We start from the raw sequence: 17,887 nt of genomic DNA, 5'->3' as shown, positions 1-17,887 counted from the left end.
AAAACTGAACTCGAAACAAAAACAGTGCCTCAATGTTGCCAGGTTGAGGGCCTAACTGCTTCAACTAATGTAGTACTTACGCGAATGTCTAAAATAGTCTTCATGGAACACTCTTCTTTATTACTCTGGCTTTTCTTGACAAGATATATTATTACAGCCACTGATCAGTGATCCGGACTGACATCACGTGACGAGTCAGGTGGTGGATCACATGTGGGAAAATATGAATTTAAACATGGCACATGTTTGCGTGACTCTTCCTTCCTCGTAGTGCACTTAGCCTCTGTGTTACTTCTATCTGCGTGTCTTCTTTGCTAACTGGAACAGTCAGTGTGTGTAGCGTAGCCTCGCAGTATGGAAGAAACAGACTGGGAAGAATATTATTTGAATGACAGCACCACGAACGGCGAATTTGACAGCGTCGCGTTTGCACAAGACCCGAAGCCACTACCTTGCTGGTGTCGTGGTGTCGAAATAGTGCCTTTAGAAGAGCTACCCCTTTTTCAGTATTTGAAAGCACACCGTGAACATCTGCAGAATGTAAGTGTTTAAGTAGCCACGAGGCGTTTGACTTGGTGAAGCCGACTTTCGGAATGGCGACGCCAACCAGAATAGCAAGGGCTTCTGTTTTTTTGTCTCTGATTTGAAAGTGTCACTCCTTTCTGGTTGCTGCACTCCATTTCTTTCGTCTTGCTCGCATCTTTATCTCTGTCTGTGTCTGCCAAACTTTGTTGTTTGTAGAAAAAGAAAACCCGTTTCCTATTTGTTGCAGGGGCTTTCTTCAACTAATGGCTTTCGAATACAAGGCCTGGGTCGGGGTATACCTCGTAATGATATGGTTATGGTAAGGGGCCAAACTGTGGAAGTTGCGTTTTTCCGTTTTCCAAGCATTAGCATCAGCATCCAACACAAACACCTCCAAACACAGGTGTCTAACGTTGCTTTGTTGCTGTTATTTTCTTTCAATAGCCCGCAGACTATAGCGCATCCTCAAGTGATGAAGAAGACCTCGGGGATTACGTTGGAAGGTACTGGAGGCGTCAACAGCCACTCGATTTTGGAATGTCGAGACAGCAGCAACGAAATAATACCACTTATTCACGTGAGTTTGTACCCAAATATTTTAACATTTTCTTATGTAGCTTTCATGGGCAGACCGACCGTGCACCACACGACGGGGGCGAAGTCTTTTATCACCAGATCAATGAGTAACTGAGTAGCTCTCTCGTTTTCCAAACATGTATCAATAAACTGGAACAAGACAAGCGTACTAGTACTGTTTGAGACACAGTTGTCTAAAATTTCCAGCCCGTGAACTAGCAGTCCCCTATCGGCGATGTCGCACACGAAGGAACTGTACCAATATGGTCTCCGAGGGGAGGCCACGCACCGTCACCTGTCGGGAGAGAGAACCATTGCATACTCGGCGGCGTCTGTTAGGAAGAGCAGTAGAGTGCGGCCTCCCCTCTGGGAAGGTATTGGTATAGTTCCTTCGTGCACGGCATCGCCGATAGGAGATCGCTCCGCCACAGGCTTGAGATTTTAGACAAGTGTCCCAAACAGTACATGCCTGCATCCAAGTTCATGGAACATGCAAGCAGTGTACTCCTTTCTGCGGTGTGACACCCTGGTGGCGGCAGGAAGCAGGATCGCTGCTTCGGAGAGACCGAAGGGCGCACGGATAGCGAGACACGGTGGTAGCTTCCATGTCGCGGGCACGTCCAAGTAATACTGCAACTACCGCTGTGTGTGGCTAACAACACACCCTTCCACCCCCTCCGAACCGGTGAACTCGCCCGCTTCCGCCCGCCGCTAGGGTATCGCACAGAGGAAAAAGTACACATCTTGTGTGTTCCGTACACTTTTCTCCTGACCTGTACTCGTCACGGTGCTAATACGCTCTACGAATATCTATGTTCTCAAATGTGGTGCTTCAGTACTCCTCATAAATCTACCCATTCTAGTCAAACATCATTCTCCGCTCATTTTGTAACGACGAGTGTGCACTCAGCTAGTGCTGGGATTTTGGGGAAATCCCAGGATCCTGGCTGTTTCTCGCATACATCCTGAAACCCTGGGATTTTTTTTTATATTTTTTTAAGAATATTTTTGGATTTCAGGACTCAAGGGGGAACTCTGCAGACAGGGAGTTGTCAGGGAATTTGGATGTGACTGGAAAAGTCAGGAGATTGTCAGGAAATTTGCCAAAGAGGGAGACGAAGTCAGGGAAAATAGCAGACAAGTGGCGTCACGAAGCACAGTGAATCGCCAGTGCTCATGAGTGGCTGAGCACAGGTGTTTGACCTACGTTACATGCCGACACACGTGCTGTAAAGCAAAACCTTTTTTCTTGCACAGACATGGAATAACATTTGCCTCGGCTGTGTGTGCGTGAGAGGGTTGAAATGGATTTGGCCATGGATTTGTGGTTCACAGCAGTCTTCGGTGGTAACTAAGTTACGAGCAACTTAATTGTTATGAACAATAACTTGTTATGAGCGACAATAACTACACACCTATGTCGTGATAGGTGTTCGCTGCAAACTGACCTATTTGCAACTGTGCTTTCCTATGCGATTATGTACGTTTCAAAAAGTAGGCTGCCATAAGCTGCTAAGGTACTGCAGTGTGGTCTGCGTTATCTCGGGGAATGATTATTTGTTACAGAGTCTCGCAGATGTAGGGGTGTGTGCATTTCATTTCGGTGATGAGTAGTGCTAGTGCATTACATTTTGTGGAGGAGAAATTCGGTGCCATAACATTTTCAGCGGGTTAAGCGTAATATCGTTAGACTTTGCTAGGGTTGAAAATTCAGGCATTGTCAAAAGGTTCAGCAGCTACTTATTGTACCTGGTACAGGCAAGGATAATCCCCAATCTGGTATCTCTCAGCCACAGTTACTTAATGAAAGTAATGACAGTAATGCATTAGAGAGTAATGAAAATGTGATGAGTAATGTGATGCATTGCTTTCCAAAACAGCGAAGGTAATGCATAAATCAAAGTAATCTCGCATACACTGGAGACTTTTCATCCATTTTTGTCCTTCGTTTTGCATCATCATCCTCCTCATCATCCTCCTCATCCTCCTCCTCCTCATCCTCCTCCTCATCATCATCCTCCTCATGCTCCATGTAAAACCCAGGCAACCGCAGGAACGAGACTGTCGCCCCGTACAGGCACTGGAGAACGCTAACTACTCCATGTGAAATGTGCGAGGTCTCTTTGTTTTGTACCCCGGTGAAATCTGCATTTTCACACAATATGACCCCATTTTATACTTTTTCCTGCAGCTACTGAAATAAACTGAATCTTCTACTCCCCTAGATTCAGAAAAAAATGGAAATCTTACAACTGGAAAATGCAGTGGTCTATTACGTGTGTTGCCGTCATTCAAAGCTTCAGTAAATAATTTGAGCACTCCTTCGATGCCTTAGATGCAGCAAGGCCACGCGCGGTGCAGCCACACCGTAGTCCAATTCCACCGGCACATTACGTAGGACCTTCCCAGGAGGTAAGACAAAATCTCATACGTTCACCACTTACAAGTCTCAAAGTTGCATTTTGGTGTATGGAGCAAAAGTCCCGTGGCATCTGGTCTCTTAAAAGGCAGATTAAACGGTGTGTGCCACTCAGGGTTGGTTACCGAAAATATGGTTGTTTCTGTTTCCGGTAACTGAAAAACTCTGCTTTTCGATTCTGTTTCCGTTTCTGAGCGGTTTTCTGTAGCGGTTTGTTTCTGTTTCCGGTTTCGGTACTGGTTTCTGTTATCTGAAACTCGTACTGTCTGGTTTTGGCTTTTTCATGTCAAATATTCTAGTTACATAATGGATGCAAAAGGACAGCCACACCAAACATTAACACTAAAGACTTTAATGCAAAGTTCATCACGAATCTTTATACACCGCAAGTATATGCCTCTCTAGGTTGCGGAAATACTTGCCTTTAAGATTCAAAAGTCTCCGCTCGTGCGCAAAAATAACACATAATTCAAAACTTTCGCGTCCATCTTGCTGTGCAGTGGGCTCAACACGAAAGGAAGTCCCGAAAATAAACTAATGAATGAATGATGACTGGAAGAATAGTGCGGATATATGTAATTTTCATATTAACACGAAAGCACTGAGGGAAACGTCCTGCGAATTTGGTTTCCGGTAACATTACCACTTTTGAATTTTGTTTCCGTTGTCATTTCAGTTTCTGGTAGTGGAAACTGAAACAGTTTTGTTTCCATTTCCATTTTGGTTTCCTGCTGAATTTTGGTCATTACCGTTTCCGTTTCCTTTAGCCAACCCTGGTGCCACGTGTACATTGGTGTGCATTAAAGAACCCTCGGGAGAGCCCTGAAAGAAAAAAAAATCATCCACTGGCTAACCACTGTGGTATTGCTTATTATCCTAGTTGTCTCTGATGCAAGTCTCTGAAGCCTGCTTTTAACCAACCAATGAGTAAATTTTGCTAGAGTAACTTGAGCAAACAAAGCAAACAGATGCCGGTCACCTACATAGAAAGATTTTTGGAGGTTTATCGCACATGCATGTGGTTTATTAGCGGTATCGAAGGATGTACCAGATACACTAATCTTAAAATTATTGAGTATTGAATGTGGAGGCAAGCGAGCATATAGCAGTCACCGACAGAATTTTTCCGTCTGTGTTCGTTTTACAGGTTAATTTTGCCGTCGGAATTTTTCGAGTCCGAAATATCGGTCGGCAACTGTAGTTCATTTAGAGAGCCTGAAGTTTTCAGGAAATATATTTTTCTAAATTTGGGGAGTAAAAATCAGGTAATTAAACATGTGCTCTAAATTCATGCAAATTCGGGTGGAAAAACTTCCAGTACACTATATTCGGGAAGAAATCGGGCTCAGTTACTCAAAACTAACTGAACTGGTTCGGTACAAATGGTGAAGTTCCTACTGGTGAAATTCCTACAGATGTCTCAGTGAGGGCAATTTGCCAGGTAAAGATAGGGTTTCACCCTTAAGAGGTTCAATTTGGGGTGCAAATTCGGGGCAGAATCAGGTTAAACCCAAAAACTTCAGGCTATTCATTTACTCAGTCACCGTTATGAAAAAAATGCCTCTAGCAAGATGAGGATTGGTGCCTCTGATATCTGTCCTCAGTCATGCCCTCAGTGGCCTTAAACAGCCTAGATCGGCAGCTACGTGTACTATCCTATTGCTCTGTCTCCAGTCCCATCCAAAGTCGCCTAGTGCACCAAGAAATCTGCCAGTTGCTGACCAAACAGAAAGCGGCGCCTCTGGTGCCAGTGGTGTCAGACAGAAGGTCCCGAGGCATCGTCCGAGCTCGAGGAAGGGGTCTTTTAACCCCCAGGAGTACAAGGACACCTTTAGCCTCAACCACTGGGTGCAGACTCATGCCCTGAAGGGAAGCTCACATGCGGAAGATGAAGAAAGTGATGACGATGATGAGTCAGTCTTCAACGATGAAAGTAAGGCCCTTTTGGGAAGAGTCTTTTGTGGCAAAATATTTTCCTTGCATCTAAGCTGCACAGATGTTCCCATTGCAGACGAGCCTTGAGCTTGAAGGCTGGAGATATGTAGCCACGATTAACAAAGATTCATTTTGTAGACATCACACTTCTATTGTACTAAGATCTGCCTGTTCACCCAGTGCTGCTTGCTCGTTTAATTTCGTACATTGTTGACCAGGCATAGCTGAGTAGATAACTCTGTGTTCCAGCACATGTTTAACCTTTCTAAAGTACTGAGTTAATCGTGTTTGAATGGTCATCATGTTTCAAAATTAGGACTGTGTAAGAAAGTAGAACAGCCCATAGTGACATTAATGGCACGGAATGTGAATGATGCAGAAATGTGTTAAAGTGGACAGCGATGTTACCTCTTACTTTGATTTCTGGTATGTTATTGACCAGGTGCAATTCCGGAACTGGAATCAGCAGCTTAGATCCAATCTATGTACCAAACTTTTGCATCTGTGTCAGTGCAGTTGACAAGATCAACTCTTCACCTTAGGACAGGGGTCCTTAAACTGCGACATCTTCTGAAGGGTTCTGCTATGCTTATGGTATGCCATTCAATGGCATCATCAGTAGCCTCATGGGTAGTGAACACACAGGCCAAGAAGGTGATGTCGACGAGAAGTAAAAATGATCATTGTATGATGTCTATTGTAACATGACGCCTCGTTATACTCAAGTTTTACTGTTTATATACTGCAGAGAGTACAATTAATTGAGCAGTGAGGTAACACTTAATGCGGCTTAAAACCCTGTTTGTTATGTCAAGCTGTCCATCAGAAGCCACCATGCAAAATAATTTTGCTCTGCGGTGTATTGCCACTGCGCAATCAAATTGACAAGAGCAGTTGGAGAAAGCAGCCGCAGGCAGCCTGCACGATCTTCGCATTATGTCTGCAAGTTCGCGTGCCTTTCTTCTTTGTTTCTTCTCAGTTCATGCCCTGCTCATACTACGTGCTGGAGCTGAGCCAGTCTAGATGACAAGTCGCAAGTCAAGGAATAGGCTACGTCAGGACATACCCTCCACGTCCCTCAATTGCTTGTACGCTCTTTCCAGGAGTGGAGGATTTTTTTTTTAAGGGGTGCAGAAGAGAGCCAAGTCGTTCTCTCGCAGGAGCTCATTTCATTCTTTGCAGAATGTGCTGCAACAAAAAACGTAAAAACAAAAAGAATGTTTGGGGTTCATGTCAGTGCTCCTTTAAGTGTGGACTCGTGCTTTGTGAAGAGAACTCGCGATGTATTGTTTGCAGTGAGGTTTTAGTGAATAGTTTTTTTTATGTATGTGTGCTGAACAGTCTGTTTCATTCATTGTTCATGAGGTAATTTTCAGTATGTGCGTGGGCATATCGCAGGTTGGACAGGGTTCCTAGTTATGCCAAAAAAGATGTGTACGGATTCCAGAAAGTTTGCGAACCTTAGAATAAGTAAACGGTCACATTTTTTTTTTACATACCTGTTGTTTGTCCTTGCTAGCAGGACACACCTCTGCCTCTTCGAGCAGCCTAGTGTTGTCGTCGACTGAAGACTCCGCGGTGGAACAGGCGTCTGCTCGCCGTGTCCCGCAGCCGTGGAGAGTCCTGGAGATCGGCAACCTTCCGAGCAATGTCACGATTGACGAGTTGGGTGAACTCTTGGCCGACTTTGGAGTCGTGGAGAACATCACCATCAGGGAGGATGACGCTGGCAGTCATATAGCAGAAGTGAGGTCTGTATCCCATAGATCCCCCGTTGAAGTGTCTGAGAGTGAAGCCGCTTCTGGCTGGATCGCTGGTGTGATCTGTGGTCAAATTTCTCTGTGTCTTAATCTGGTAATTTGCATAATTAAACTAAAAAATTGCCACACAAAGGCACAATTTTTCTTCCTGAATTCGGAAGCCTGCCATAACACTGTTCCAGTCAAAATCAGTCTTTCACAGGATCTCGACAAAAATTTGACAGCCGAAAATCAGTCTCTGGGCAAAGTGCGCCGCTGATATTTATGTTTGCGGAACTGTTGGCAACATTCAAATAGCTTCCCTCCTGCGCAAGAAGAAAAACCATGGTACAATCACGCTTGTCGCCTTTATAAACGGGTTTGTCATCAGCCACAGATAATGACAGGCTGTGCTACAAGGCCCTCGATCGGAATAAAACTGTCACTCTTTTCCACTTCGCCTCAATAAAGGTGAAGCCAAGAGTTTCACCGGGCATTGCTTCGCCCAGCGACTGATCTTCATCTGTCATATTTTGGTATAAATCCTGTGAAAAAAACGTGAGATTTTGATTGGAATAGTATGTTAGTCATAGGCCTTTAGAATTCAGGAAGGAAAATGCTTCCATTGCTTGGCAATTTTAGAGTGTATTTACGCAAATTAGCTTAAATATGTAGCACGAACGTAAACTGCCTCAATCTGCGGCAAAAGTCTGTATGAGTGTACTTCAAGTAGTTTCCTGATTTTCTGAAGTAAATCCTATTTTTAGGAATTTAGTGGTACGGTACAGAAGGGGGCATAAATTCCCCCTCTCCCACCCCTCTCTCTTCTGGGACTTTTTGTCAAACTTTTGACTTCAGTGCATCGCTTGACACTCTTTGCACAGTTTCGTAAGGTTGCAGGTTTCATGGCGATATCAGAAAGCAATTGAACAATTCCAAGCATGCATTTTACAGGATGGTAAACGAAGCTCTTCTGAATTGGATACTGGAATGCCTGCTGACATCATCTCCATTTGGAAGTAAGTGTGGCACTCTAGTGATACTTTCTCAGCCAATAAGAGGCTTAGTCAGATCATGTCACTCAGACCCGTAGCGCCATCTTGTAGAAGACATTTCTAGTTTATGTAGTTTGAACAAATGCAACGATAGGTAAGAAAACATGGGACAGCATGATACAGGGAATGTAATGTTTTGACATTGAAAACAAATTCGAAATAACGTGTATTATCCATTTTACATGGACCTAGAAGAATGGGGACAGATGCAAAATATTAACCAGCAAGGAAGTGCTACAAAATGCTTCCAGTACACTCCATTTTCTACTACATACTGTTGCAGCGAGAGGCTTCACTTGTTAACGTCTGTTGCCAATGTATAGAATCACTGCAGCATGCTGCCCTGCATGGACCAGTGTACTGAAGTGCATTTTGGCTTGTGGTTGTTTCTTGTAAGACTACTCACCTGTAAGCTAACGATTTGTTTATTAGGCAAGACCTGCGGGGTGAGAGCCACCGATATTTTGAACAGGCTGTTCTTCTTCTGGACAGTCTCCTCAATTTGCATGGTACCATATTGAAAGTGCTTGGGATGACATATTAAAGGGTTCATGGGTATACGCTATGCAAGTACGCTAAGCCTTTTGTGCAGCCCTTCTGCTTTTCCCTTTCCCATCGTGCCATCCCTTTCTCTTTCCGTGCTTTCCCTTTCCCATCCCATGGGAAAGATCCCACTAGGCCTGTCGCACATCCCTGTGGCACGATCTAACCCACGTCCTCACTCCAACAAAGCGAATGCTCTTTGACGATGCAGGTTGTCCACCTGAGTTGTGAAAGCGGTAGAGCTGCGCAAATATTCGAAATTTCGAATATGAAACGAATATCTGATGCTATTCTCAGCCTATTTTCAGAATTCGAAATGTTCGAATAGTACTGAAGCGAGGTATCGTTATCGCCATTGTGCAAGTGGGCTTTGCCTCAAGTGTTAGACGAAGCCCACTTCACGTTACTGCCATCGTTCTTTTGGTGTGTGCGGCTTCTGCAAGTTGGCTTCAGCTCATTACACTCGAGCAGTAGGTGAAGCCCACTTGACAATCTTGTGTCACTAAAGTCTACAAATTTTGTGAGCGCATGGTCAACACCACGGCCGCCGCCTACAGGGGCACAAAAAAAGGGAGTAAGAAGTAGTAGAAGGGAGTTTCAGGGAGTAAGAATACGGGTGGGGCTGTGAAATTTCCCACTTGTCCCCCGGAGGCGCCGGTACTGGTCAACACTATACTCTGGGCATCGCAGGTTCCAGTAAATGTTGAGTAAATGTGAACTTTGGGTGTTACAATCAGTAACAGATGGAATGTGTGCAGTTTCTAAAAAAAGGAAGCAGAAATTCACGATGTAAACATAGAAATGAGGAGATGCACACAAAGCAGGCTGCCAGCCTCAGAACATCAACGATGAAAGATGAAAGTCACTGAAAAGGTTAGCCAGCTGTAGGGATCGAACCCACATCTTCTGGATTACCGCCTCTGGATTACCACGATTTTCCAGCCTCAGAACATCGGTTTCTCTCTTGTCAGAACATCAGTTCTTTCATGCATGGAACATGTTGACTCAGTGCAGTTCATCCCACTAATGCAGTCTACCATACACAACATAGAGGGACCCTTCTCTCACAACATGTTATGCTGGTTGAAAAGGCTCAAGTTTGGAGCACAACACCACAAAATATTTCGCCATGAGGTATTCGAACTTATTCGAATTGGGCCTTTTCTGATTACAGTAGACTTCCGTTAATACGACTTCCGATAATTCGATTTTCCGCTTAATTCGATCGAATTCGAAGGTCCCGTCAAATGCCCGTATGCCTCTATTGATAAAAAAGTTTGTTATTTCGAACGTGAAATCAGTGCACATCGTGTAATTCGATCGATGCGTCCACGAACCAGGCATCCGCGTCGCCCGCACCGCACATAACAAGATAAAGTTCGCCCTAAAGTTCAGGTGGCAGATCGGCAGACGACGATTGAACAGTACCGATCCATTCCGATAACCGCGAGTTTTTGTGCACCGAACGCTATCGTATTTGCGTACGTAAGCGATAGCGTTTGTGGTTCTGCGCACGCGCAAAACATAGAGCTTCGCGCATTGTGCAGAACCACCACGCATCTCTTGCGTACGCAAAGCCAACGGCGTACGATGCACTAAAACTCAATCCATTTGGTGGTGGTTCGTGCCGGGCGAGGAGGAAACGTGTCTTTCTCGTTTTTGCTTTCCGTTTATTGTTCTACGTTTCACCGGGCTTTCGTTCGGAAACTGTTCGTGCAACAGGAGTCCGATACACAACGTGCGCTCGACGAGTTTCGAATTTCGATGACTTCGTGGAAGTGGACATCGTCGTCGTCAGACGTGTCCTGCCCGGGCAAGATGGCGGAAGCGAAACTGAAGACGATTTCGCCGAGCGCATTCAGTGGATGGGTGCGTGCACGCACGCACACTGCGAGCTTTCCGCGAAATCGTCTACAGTTTCGTTTCCGCCATCTTGCGCGGGCAGGACACGCCTGGCACCGATGTTGTAGCGCGCGCGAGAGCGCTCTATGTGCAATGTGTCGAGATGCGCGTTTCAAGCGTGAGCGACAGCAGAAGAATGCACAGAGGTGACATTGACCTCTACAATTTTTCTGCCTATTCTTTAATTCGACCTTCGGATAATTCGATCAAATTTCGCGTTCCCGTCAGGGTCGAATTAACGGAAGTTTACTGTATTTGAATTCGATTTGCCACCTGAAGAAATTATTCGAATTTGTTCCGCAGTGTAAGGGAAATATTCATAAACTATTCGCGATGGAAACTTTGCTATTCTCGCGGCTCTAAAAGCGGGATCGAATTTTTCCCGTCCACGCATGCTGTTGACCTCAAATACCCACGAACACTTTGACATGTCATCCCTAACCCTTTAAAGGGACAGTCACGTCTATTTCAGTAGATTTCAAAGCTACAGTGTCATTTCATTCCTCGTGGATCGCTGGCCATGGTATCGAAAATCCTGCGCAAAATCGTGGCATAGTTTGACTGTTATTCTATGGAATGCGTGACGAAAGCAGACGACGAATGTTGAGAGTATCCCAGAATTCCCTCTCTGGAAGAAGAATAAAAAGTCTCTCCCTATAAGAACCAGTGAGGGTGCGACCTTGAAAAAACGGAATGCTGCGGGTGTCTCAAAGTTACGGGGCATCTGGACGGTGCCCTTTCCTCTTCTGAGCGCCGCGCTCCCACCACTCCGCTTAGGGAGTGACGTCACGCCGTCGCAGCTTCTACAGCCGCGGAAGCATCGTTGATCTTTAAAATTTGTTTATTTAATATCCAGGCGGTTTTCGATCAAAAAAAGTTTGCCGGTAGATTGTCGGCCGGTGACTGACATGGTGGGTATCTGTTTCATAGATGGGCTTGCTGATAAGACTGTCCCTTTAAATACTGATGAGGGCCAATGATGAGGGCCCAGAAGAACAGGTTATTTCCTCGGCGGTTTGCTGGATTTTCTACCCTTGTAGATTTGTTGATTAGGTGTGTAACCCCGGTTTTTCTTTTTTCTTTTCTTACGGTGCCGTGTGTCACTTTCAGCCTCTTCAAAACCTCTCAGCATAAGGATACTGGAACGGGCAGCTTGAGATCCACGGAACCATTGAGGGGGAAAGAGCTAGGTTTCTCTGTGTATTAACCAGAAGCAGGTCAGTTGTTTAAAGTGTGCGCCACTTGTTACGTCGCCACTTTTTTGCAATGGCTTGCGCGGTAACTGCCGGTGACCTCAGTATGTTTGTTGTAACGCGCCTAGTTTTGGTGCAGGTTGTGCTAACTTCCTTGTGTTTGTTTGTTTTTTCTTTTTGCTGGTTTACATAAACTTTTGTATAAAATATTAATGTTTCTAAGGTTTGAACAAACTGTTGTCTGTCTCTTTTTGTGTACGTGAAGTGACACGCTATGTTACGGTAGTACATTTTTAAGTTATTTTTAAGGTCTTATAATTTTATCAAAATCATGTTGTGTACAATGCAGTGCGGATGAAATCCAGGGCTGCACTCTTATTTTAAAATAGTTGATTGCTTTCATTGATTACTGGAATCAAATGGTAAAACAAAGGTTTAGAGCAATTAAAACACATCGTGGAACAAAGAGTGTTGAATTTGTCGTCTGGCTAAGTTTGTCGTAGTGGCAAGGTCGAAAACCCATCAGCAGTTTTCATTCTTTGGGCGCAATAGCTTGATACACGTACTTTTTCGGGTTTTATGATTTTTCAAATTAGGGAGGGAAACTGTCTTTCGGGTGCTATATACACACAAAAATTTGGGGAGAAATCTGGCACTACGATCTTTGTTTGATATGTCACTGGGGAATTTTTGTGTGAAATGAAAGGCATATGAAACAGGCCACTGCTGTGACGCTCGGACGAGAAACAGGAATCTTTATATTTCTGCTCGGAACTGGGGCAGTGAATGACGGCGGTATTCAAACACTTGGCCGATCTCCAGAAAAGCTAGTCTTTGACTCCTGCAGGAGGGGATCATAAATGGAGGACAAATAGGTTGTCACAAATAGCTCTCTTTGCTGATATTATGATTCACTTTTCCGACGGTTTACAGAAAACGACAAACTGAAGGACCGCAAGGATTTCGGGTAGATAGCTGATTTTACCCTAATTCTTGTATTTTAACGTTTGTTTGGAGTTGGACTGTCGTGAAAAATCTGGTTTAACCCGAAAAACTAAGATCCCTAATGATACTTCACTGTAGGTTGTAAATTCCAGCTTTTTGAAGCACAGAATGAACCCTGGGTGAGTCTGTCATTGCAATAAATGGTAATGTTAATAACACTCAGTTTTATATTGCCATAGCTCATGACCGTACAGAAATAGGTCCCCTTTTATTTCATAGCACTCCTTATCACATTCAATCTCTTTATACTTTAAGCATAAAGTATTATAAATATTATCACTAAAGATTGTCTTGTTCCAAAATTTGAAAAAGCTTAGCAGTCTTATCACAAGGTAATCCCGGGGATCAAACCCAGTCTAATCACTCTCTGATCCGTAGTAGATCGCCCGACGTGGTCTTGACGCATGTGATCAGGTCGGCTCCGATTGCGTCGTAGATGTGATAGGACATGCCCAACTTGGCACTTCGGGGTAGTTTTCTTGATTCGAGGTCGCTGCGGAGGAGTTCTCGATACTTGCACCGCCGCAGGGTCTGCAGCAGTGTCTTGCGGCCGTGCAGGAGGATCTTGACGAATGCTCCTACACCTGGAAGTCCGAGCCACCAACGTCCGATGTCTCTGAGTGCAAGCAGGCCGTGCTGGACAAGTTCACTGAAAGCATGAGACCACAGCAGTTACCTTTTTTTTGTGTGTGTGTGGTTGTGGTTGTTTCTTAGTGAATGATGCTGTAATAAAACCTGGCATTGTGCCTAAGGCCCTTCGTTTTCCGTGATTGCGCGAAATTTCGCGGAATTTGGAATTAATCGCGGAATCCTTCGTTTGGCACAGAGTTTCACGGAATCCTTTATTTTTAAGGGCGTGTGGATATTGGAGTTCTCAAATTCGAATCGAATATCAATCATTCGAAGTATCCGATTCGCGAATCGAAATATCCAATATGCGGGTTTCCGGATAATTTCACTATTCGACGAATATAGAAAGCGACACTGAAGATTTTTGTTTAAGTTTAATTTGTACAAGCTTTCGCGTGGAGGTCCACGCTTCCTCAGGTACAAAGTAGGCACACGCAGGTACACTTTGTACCTGAGGAAGCGTGGACCTCCACGCGAAAGCTTGTACAAATTAAACTTAAACAAAAATCTTCAGTGTCGGTTTCTATATTTTGTTTGTGATCTACAGGACTTGACTCCCCTCTTCGTATACGCTTCTATTCGACGAATACGAACGACACCTTCCGAAAGTGAGCTTCACCTGACGCTTCCCTGCATGAGGTGAAGCTGCCCCTACAAAATTGAAGCCTGCTTTACGAAATTGTCTCTGCTGCAGGACAAAACGGACAGATTGTAGTTTAGCTTAGAATAACATTAGCCCAAGTTTATTGTGTATACTTCACCTGAGGAAGGGTGGCGTCCCTCCCATATGCAGTTTAGCAGTGGCAGTGGGGGATTTTGGTTTGATATCTGGGAGGTTGCCTTCAAGAAGTTAGGACTTTTAAATAATGGCTACAGCCCAAGAACAAAAAGGGGTGTACTAAAAATGTAACTTCCCCAGGGCACGTATTGTAAACTCCTTCCTATAAAGTTCCTATGAACTCTGTAGATGCTGAAAGATCTTTCAGCAGGTATAAAATGATTTCAGGCGACGGACCGCATCAGATGAGAACACAAGACATCATGTATGTAATGCTGAGACACAACAGTGCTTTGAATCTGTAATTTGATAACAGTTTTTGTTCCCACATTATACAAGAAAATAAAGTCTCCCATTTCATGCAGCTGTTGACTGCTTGTCGCGGAAAATCGCGTAATTTATAAGTCAGTGCCGCGGAATTTTGAATTTGCCGCAGCAGAAAACAGAGGGCCTTAATTGTGCCTATGAAGGAAACAGGTGCTGTTATGTGAATGACAGGCCCCTCTGTGACAGTTTCTCAGTGGTTACTCAGAAGCAGATACTGACAGAGCCTTGCGTTTTCTGTTTAAACCTGGCATAACCAGTTCCTACCCTGCGGTTTGCATCATCTGCACATAGGGTGACACCCTAACACCCTGAAAAAAAAAAAAAAATAGAGTGAAACTTAACAAAGTTCAAATTCACCCACTGATATGGGTGTTTTTCTGCACGATATTGTTAGATCCCCCCCCTCATTTTTCAGCTCCTGAAACAAAACCTGATATATAAAGGTCTGTGTATTGATGCAGGGTATTTAAACCCTTGTTCATATTGACAATGCATAGAGCCCCTGGCTTTCCACAATTCCGCAACGTTTCGTGGAATTTGCCATGTCTTGCGGATTGATTGATTTGTAGTTTATTTGTCAACAGTGATACATACAAGGCAATGTGGGACTGCTAGGACAAGCCTGTTACACAGTCCCATAGATAGCTATGCATAATATAATAGGTAGAGGTAATAGGCAGAACCTGCAGTTTCCCTCAGAATCCTGTGCTTTGTTTTTTTTTTTTTTTTTCAGATTATTCTATATACATGTATTACAGAATTACGTAAGGATTTCAATTGATCTGCGACGTTTTCGCTGGTTAAAACCAACCAATCGTGACTGCAATGCCTCACACGACTGATACTGCTGGCACTTACACGGTCAAACATGCCGCGACAAAAGAAAGTTTAAGTCAGAGTAAAATTGTCAGAGTTTAGTCAGATTTCTTTTGCGCACTGAAAAGTTACGAATCTGCTGGAAAAGTGCACGGAATGAGTGTGTAAGCGATCTTGGGAGAATGCAGCAACATTTTTTGCTCGTTTTCTCACACTTTGCGGAAACGTTAATTTTCCACAGCAGAAAATGACATTGACAAAAGACTGAATCACATTTGGGAATGGTCTCATGTGCTTCTGCCTTTTGTGAGCAAGCCTCAGTCCATTGACATTGAGAAGACCGCACGAGAAAGTCGCATGGCATGCGACGCTTTCACTGGAGGAACTCTGATTCTACGTTCATTATTATTGGACGTAAATTTTGCCCCGCATTGGTGTCTCTCGATTTAGGTCTTTTTGCCTTCTGTGAACTGCCTGCAGGTATGTTACATATTTGGCAGACCCCTATATAAACCCTATGGAGAGAGAAGGACCTGAGAAGTGTGAAGGCTTTGCATGTTGTATTTGTGTCGTAAATGTGGGTTTTACCAAGTTTAGTCCCAAACACGAGGCTACTATGAAGATATTATCTAAGACACTGTACACCACCTTATTTGAGCTTCCTGGAAACCCTGTTCTTGGACCAAGTACTCTTTGGAGAAGCTCATCTGAGTCGTGGTCGAGAGAACCCTCGTTAAAAAGTCCTCTGCAATGAAAGGAGCATGGTCAATACAACTTATCGAAAGCCTGTACTCATTCGTGCTTAGGGATACTTTCCAACTGTGGTGCTCTTTGAGTCCTGTCGAACGTAAGCAAAGAAGTCCGCCTTGGAGGTTACCGCAATGTCTGTCTCTTGGGGGCCGAGTTTGAAAAGTCTGACCTCACCTTGCTCCTGCATTGCGTTCTGGAACGACAGATCGTCAGGGTCATTTGGTGCATGGGGAAGCATTGAAAGGATCTACTGCAAAAGTGTTGCTTTAAAGGAGCAGTGAACAGACACTTAGCATCAATCGAAACCATTTCACTCGTCAATCAATCGATTAGGAGCCACCATGTACAATATTTTTGCTGTATGGCATCTTGACGGTGCACTGCAACCTCTTGAACAGGTCCAGGCTATCCAATGAAATGTCAGTCATTTCTAAGGAGTAAGGCGATTGGCTAATGTTTAAATGGCGGCGGAGCCATTATTTTGAACACCTTCTGATCTACCAAGACCCACTGTTATGACTGATTACGTCACTGTAAAACTGATGTCGTGGTAAATTCTTGCAGCAGGGGTCTCAGCCTAGTACTTAATTCTCTTATGGGTGTCCTTACCAGCTTCATTACCGAGGGATAGCAACGTGAACATAGACTTTTTTTAAATTTTTCTGCAAGTGGCTTTGTGATTTTTTTTTATATGCTACTATTTCTTGTCACATATTATAATATGACTTTCTATATTAGTGTACCAGTGTCTGAAGTACAAACGTAAGTTGGCCTCACTAGCATCCTGTCTGCATCTGTCCTACTTGGAATGATGGCATACAGCTGATGCTTCATGACAACTGGAGGGAATCCTGGTGGAAACTTTTCTTTGGGGAACAGAGAACACAGCATTTGGAAGGCCGTCTGTGCTTCGCAGCCAGCACCTAGGAACAGAGAGCGAGTCCTCGACAACGTGTTTTTGTATTTAAAATAAATATTAATACCTCGGTTTTTACCGGATGATCCATTCTTTATAGTCCTTCTTCTCAATTTTTCGCCAGAAGACACGCATATCTTTTTCTTTTGGCGGTAAGTAGCTGCTAACGGCCTTTTCTGGCTCATTGTGACTCGCATGTGACAGTATATGGCCTCGTGGGCTACGAGTGACCCTTTTGCGAGTGACCGCAAAGGTTACTCGATCTCTTCCAGGTTGTTTTTCCTATATTTTATTTCTACAGCAGGGCAGATCACTCCCTATACGAGCAGACTAATTGGTAGTGGGTAACAAAACTATGTGGGCATCGTTAGCTTTGTGTTTACGCGTTATGAAAAATTATACGCTAATGTGATTGAGGGTGAGAAAGAACTTCGCATACTATCTTTCAAAATGTTGATTATTGGGTCAGAGCCTAACGAACGAAGATTTTGCAAGCTCGCTCATAAAGGCAGCTCTTGCAAGCCGCCATTTTTAAATTGCGCCGCCCTACGAGTACGGATGGAGGTACGAAATAAGCTAACTAGGGAAGGCATTTCTTCTTTGCAGAAAGAAAGCAGGTGTTAATCCTTGCATGTATTTTAAATTAAAGGGTATTATTTATTCGTCAACAAGAGAAAAAATCAACGGTAAGCTATACTTTACGGGTTTAGTCGCGCGAAAAGAACATAAAAAACGTGAACGCACTTACACAGAGGGCGCTTAACGCGACGGCGGCAGC

At 44.1% G+C, this 17,887-nt stretch overlaps 2 protein-coding genes across 4 annotated transcripts; one reads left to right on the top strand and one right to left on the bottom strand.

Annotated features, from left to right (window-relative positions):
* The first annotated feature begins 97 nt into the window (after positions 1-97).
* LOC135391744 (uncharacterized) lies at positions 98-12,121 on the top strand. 3 transcript variants are annotated; one of them, XM_064622167.1, is made up of 8 exons: positions 100-540; positions 773-844; positions 970-1,102; positions 3,437-3,513; positions 5,195-5,453; positions 6,978-7,206; positions 8,149-8,213; positions 11,805-12,121. In XM_064622167.1, exons 1-8 carry the CDS (start codon positions 355-357, stop codon positions 11,849-11,851), a joined length of 1,068 nt encoding a protein of 355 aa, XP_064478237.1. In that variant the 5' UTR covers positions 100-354; the 3' UTR covers positions 11,852-12,121. The 3 variants fall into 3 exon arrangements, with proteins under 3 accessions (XP_064478238.1, XP_064478237.1, XP_064478236.1); XM_064622166.1 differs by having other exon boundaries at positions 6,975-7,206; XM_064622168.1 differs by lacking the exon at positions 773-844 and having other exon boundaries at positions 98-540; positions 6,975-7,206.
* Positions 12,122-13,081: 960 nt separating this feature from the next.
* Positions 13,082-17,882, bottom strand: LOC135391746 (inactive serine/threonine-protein kinase 19-like). Its single transcript, XM_064622171.1, has 5 exons — positions 17,177-17,882; positions 16,971-17,116; positions 16,261-16,386; positions 16,092-16,189; positions 13,082-13,541 (listed from the first exon to the last, which is right to left on the bottom strand). The coding sequence occupies exons 1-5, from the start codon at positions 17,304-17,306 to the stop codon at positions 13,253-13,255; spliced, it is 789 nt and encodes a 262-aa protein (XP_064478241.1). The 5' UTR covers positions 17,307-17,882; the 3' UTR covers positions 13,082-13,252.
* Positions 17,883-17,887: the final 5 nt, after the last annotated feature.

The sequence above is a fragment of the Ornithodoros turicata genome, chromosome 4 (genome assembly GCF_037126465.1).
Source record: "Ornithodoros turicata isolate Travis chromosome 4, ASM3712646v1, whole genome shotgun sequence".
Classification (NCBI taxonomy): domain Eukaryota; kingdom Metazoa; phylum Arthropoda; class Arachnida; order Ixodida; family Argasidae; genus Ornithodoros; species Ornithodoros turicata.
The sequence above is the reverse complement of the archived record's forward strand: the minus strand, read 5'-3'. Positions and strand labels throughout refer to the sequence as shown.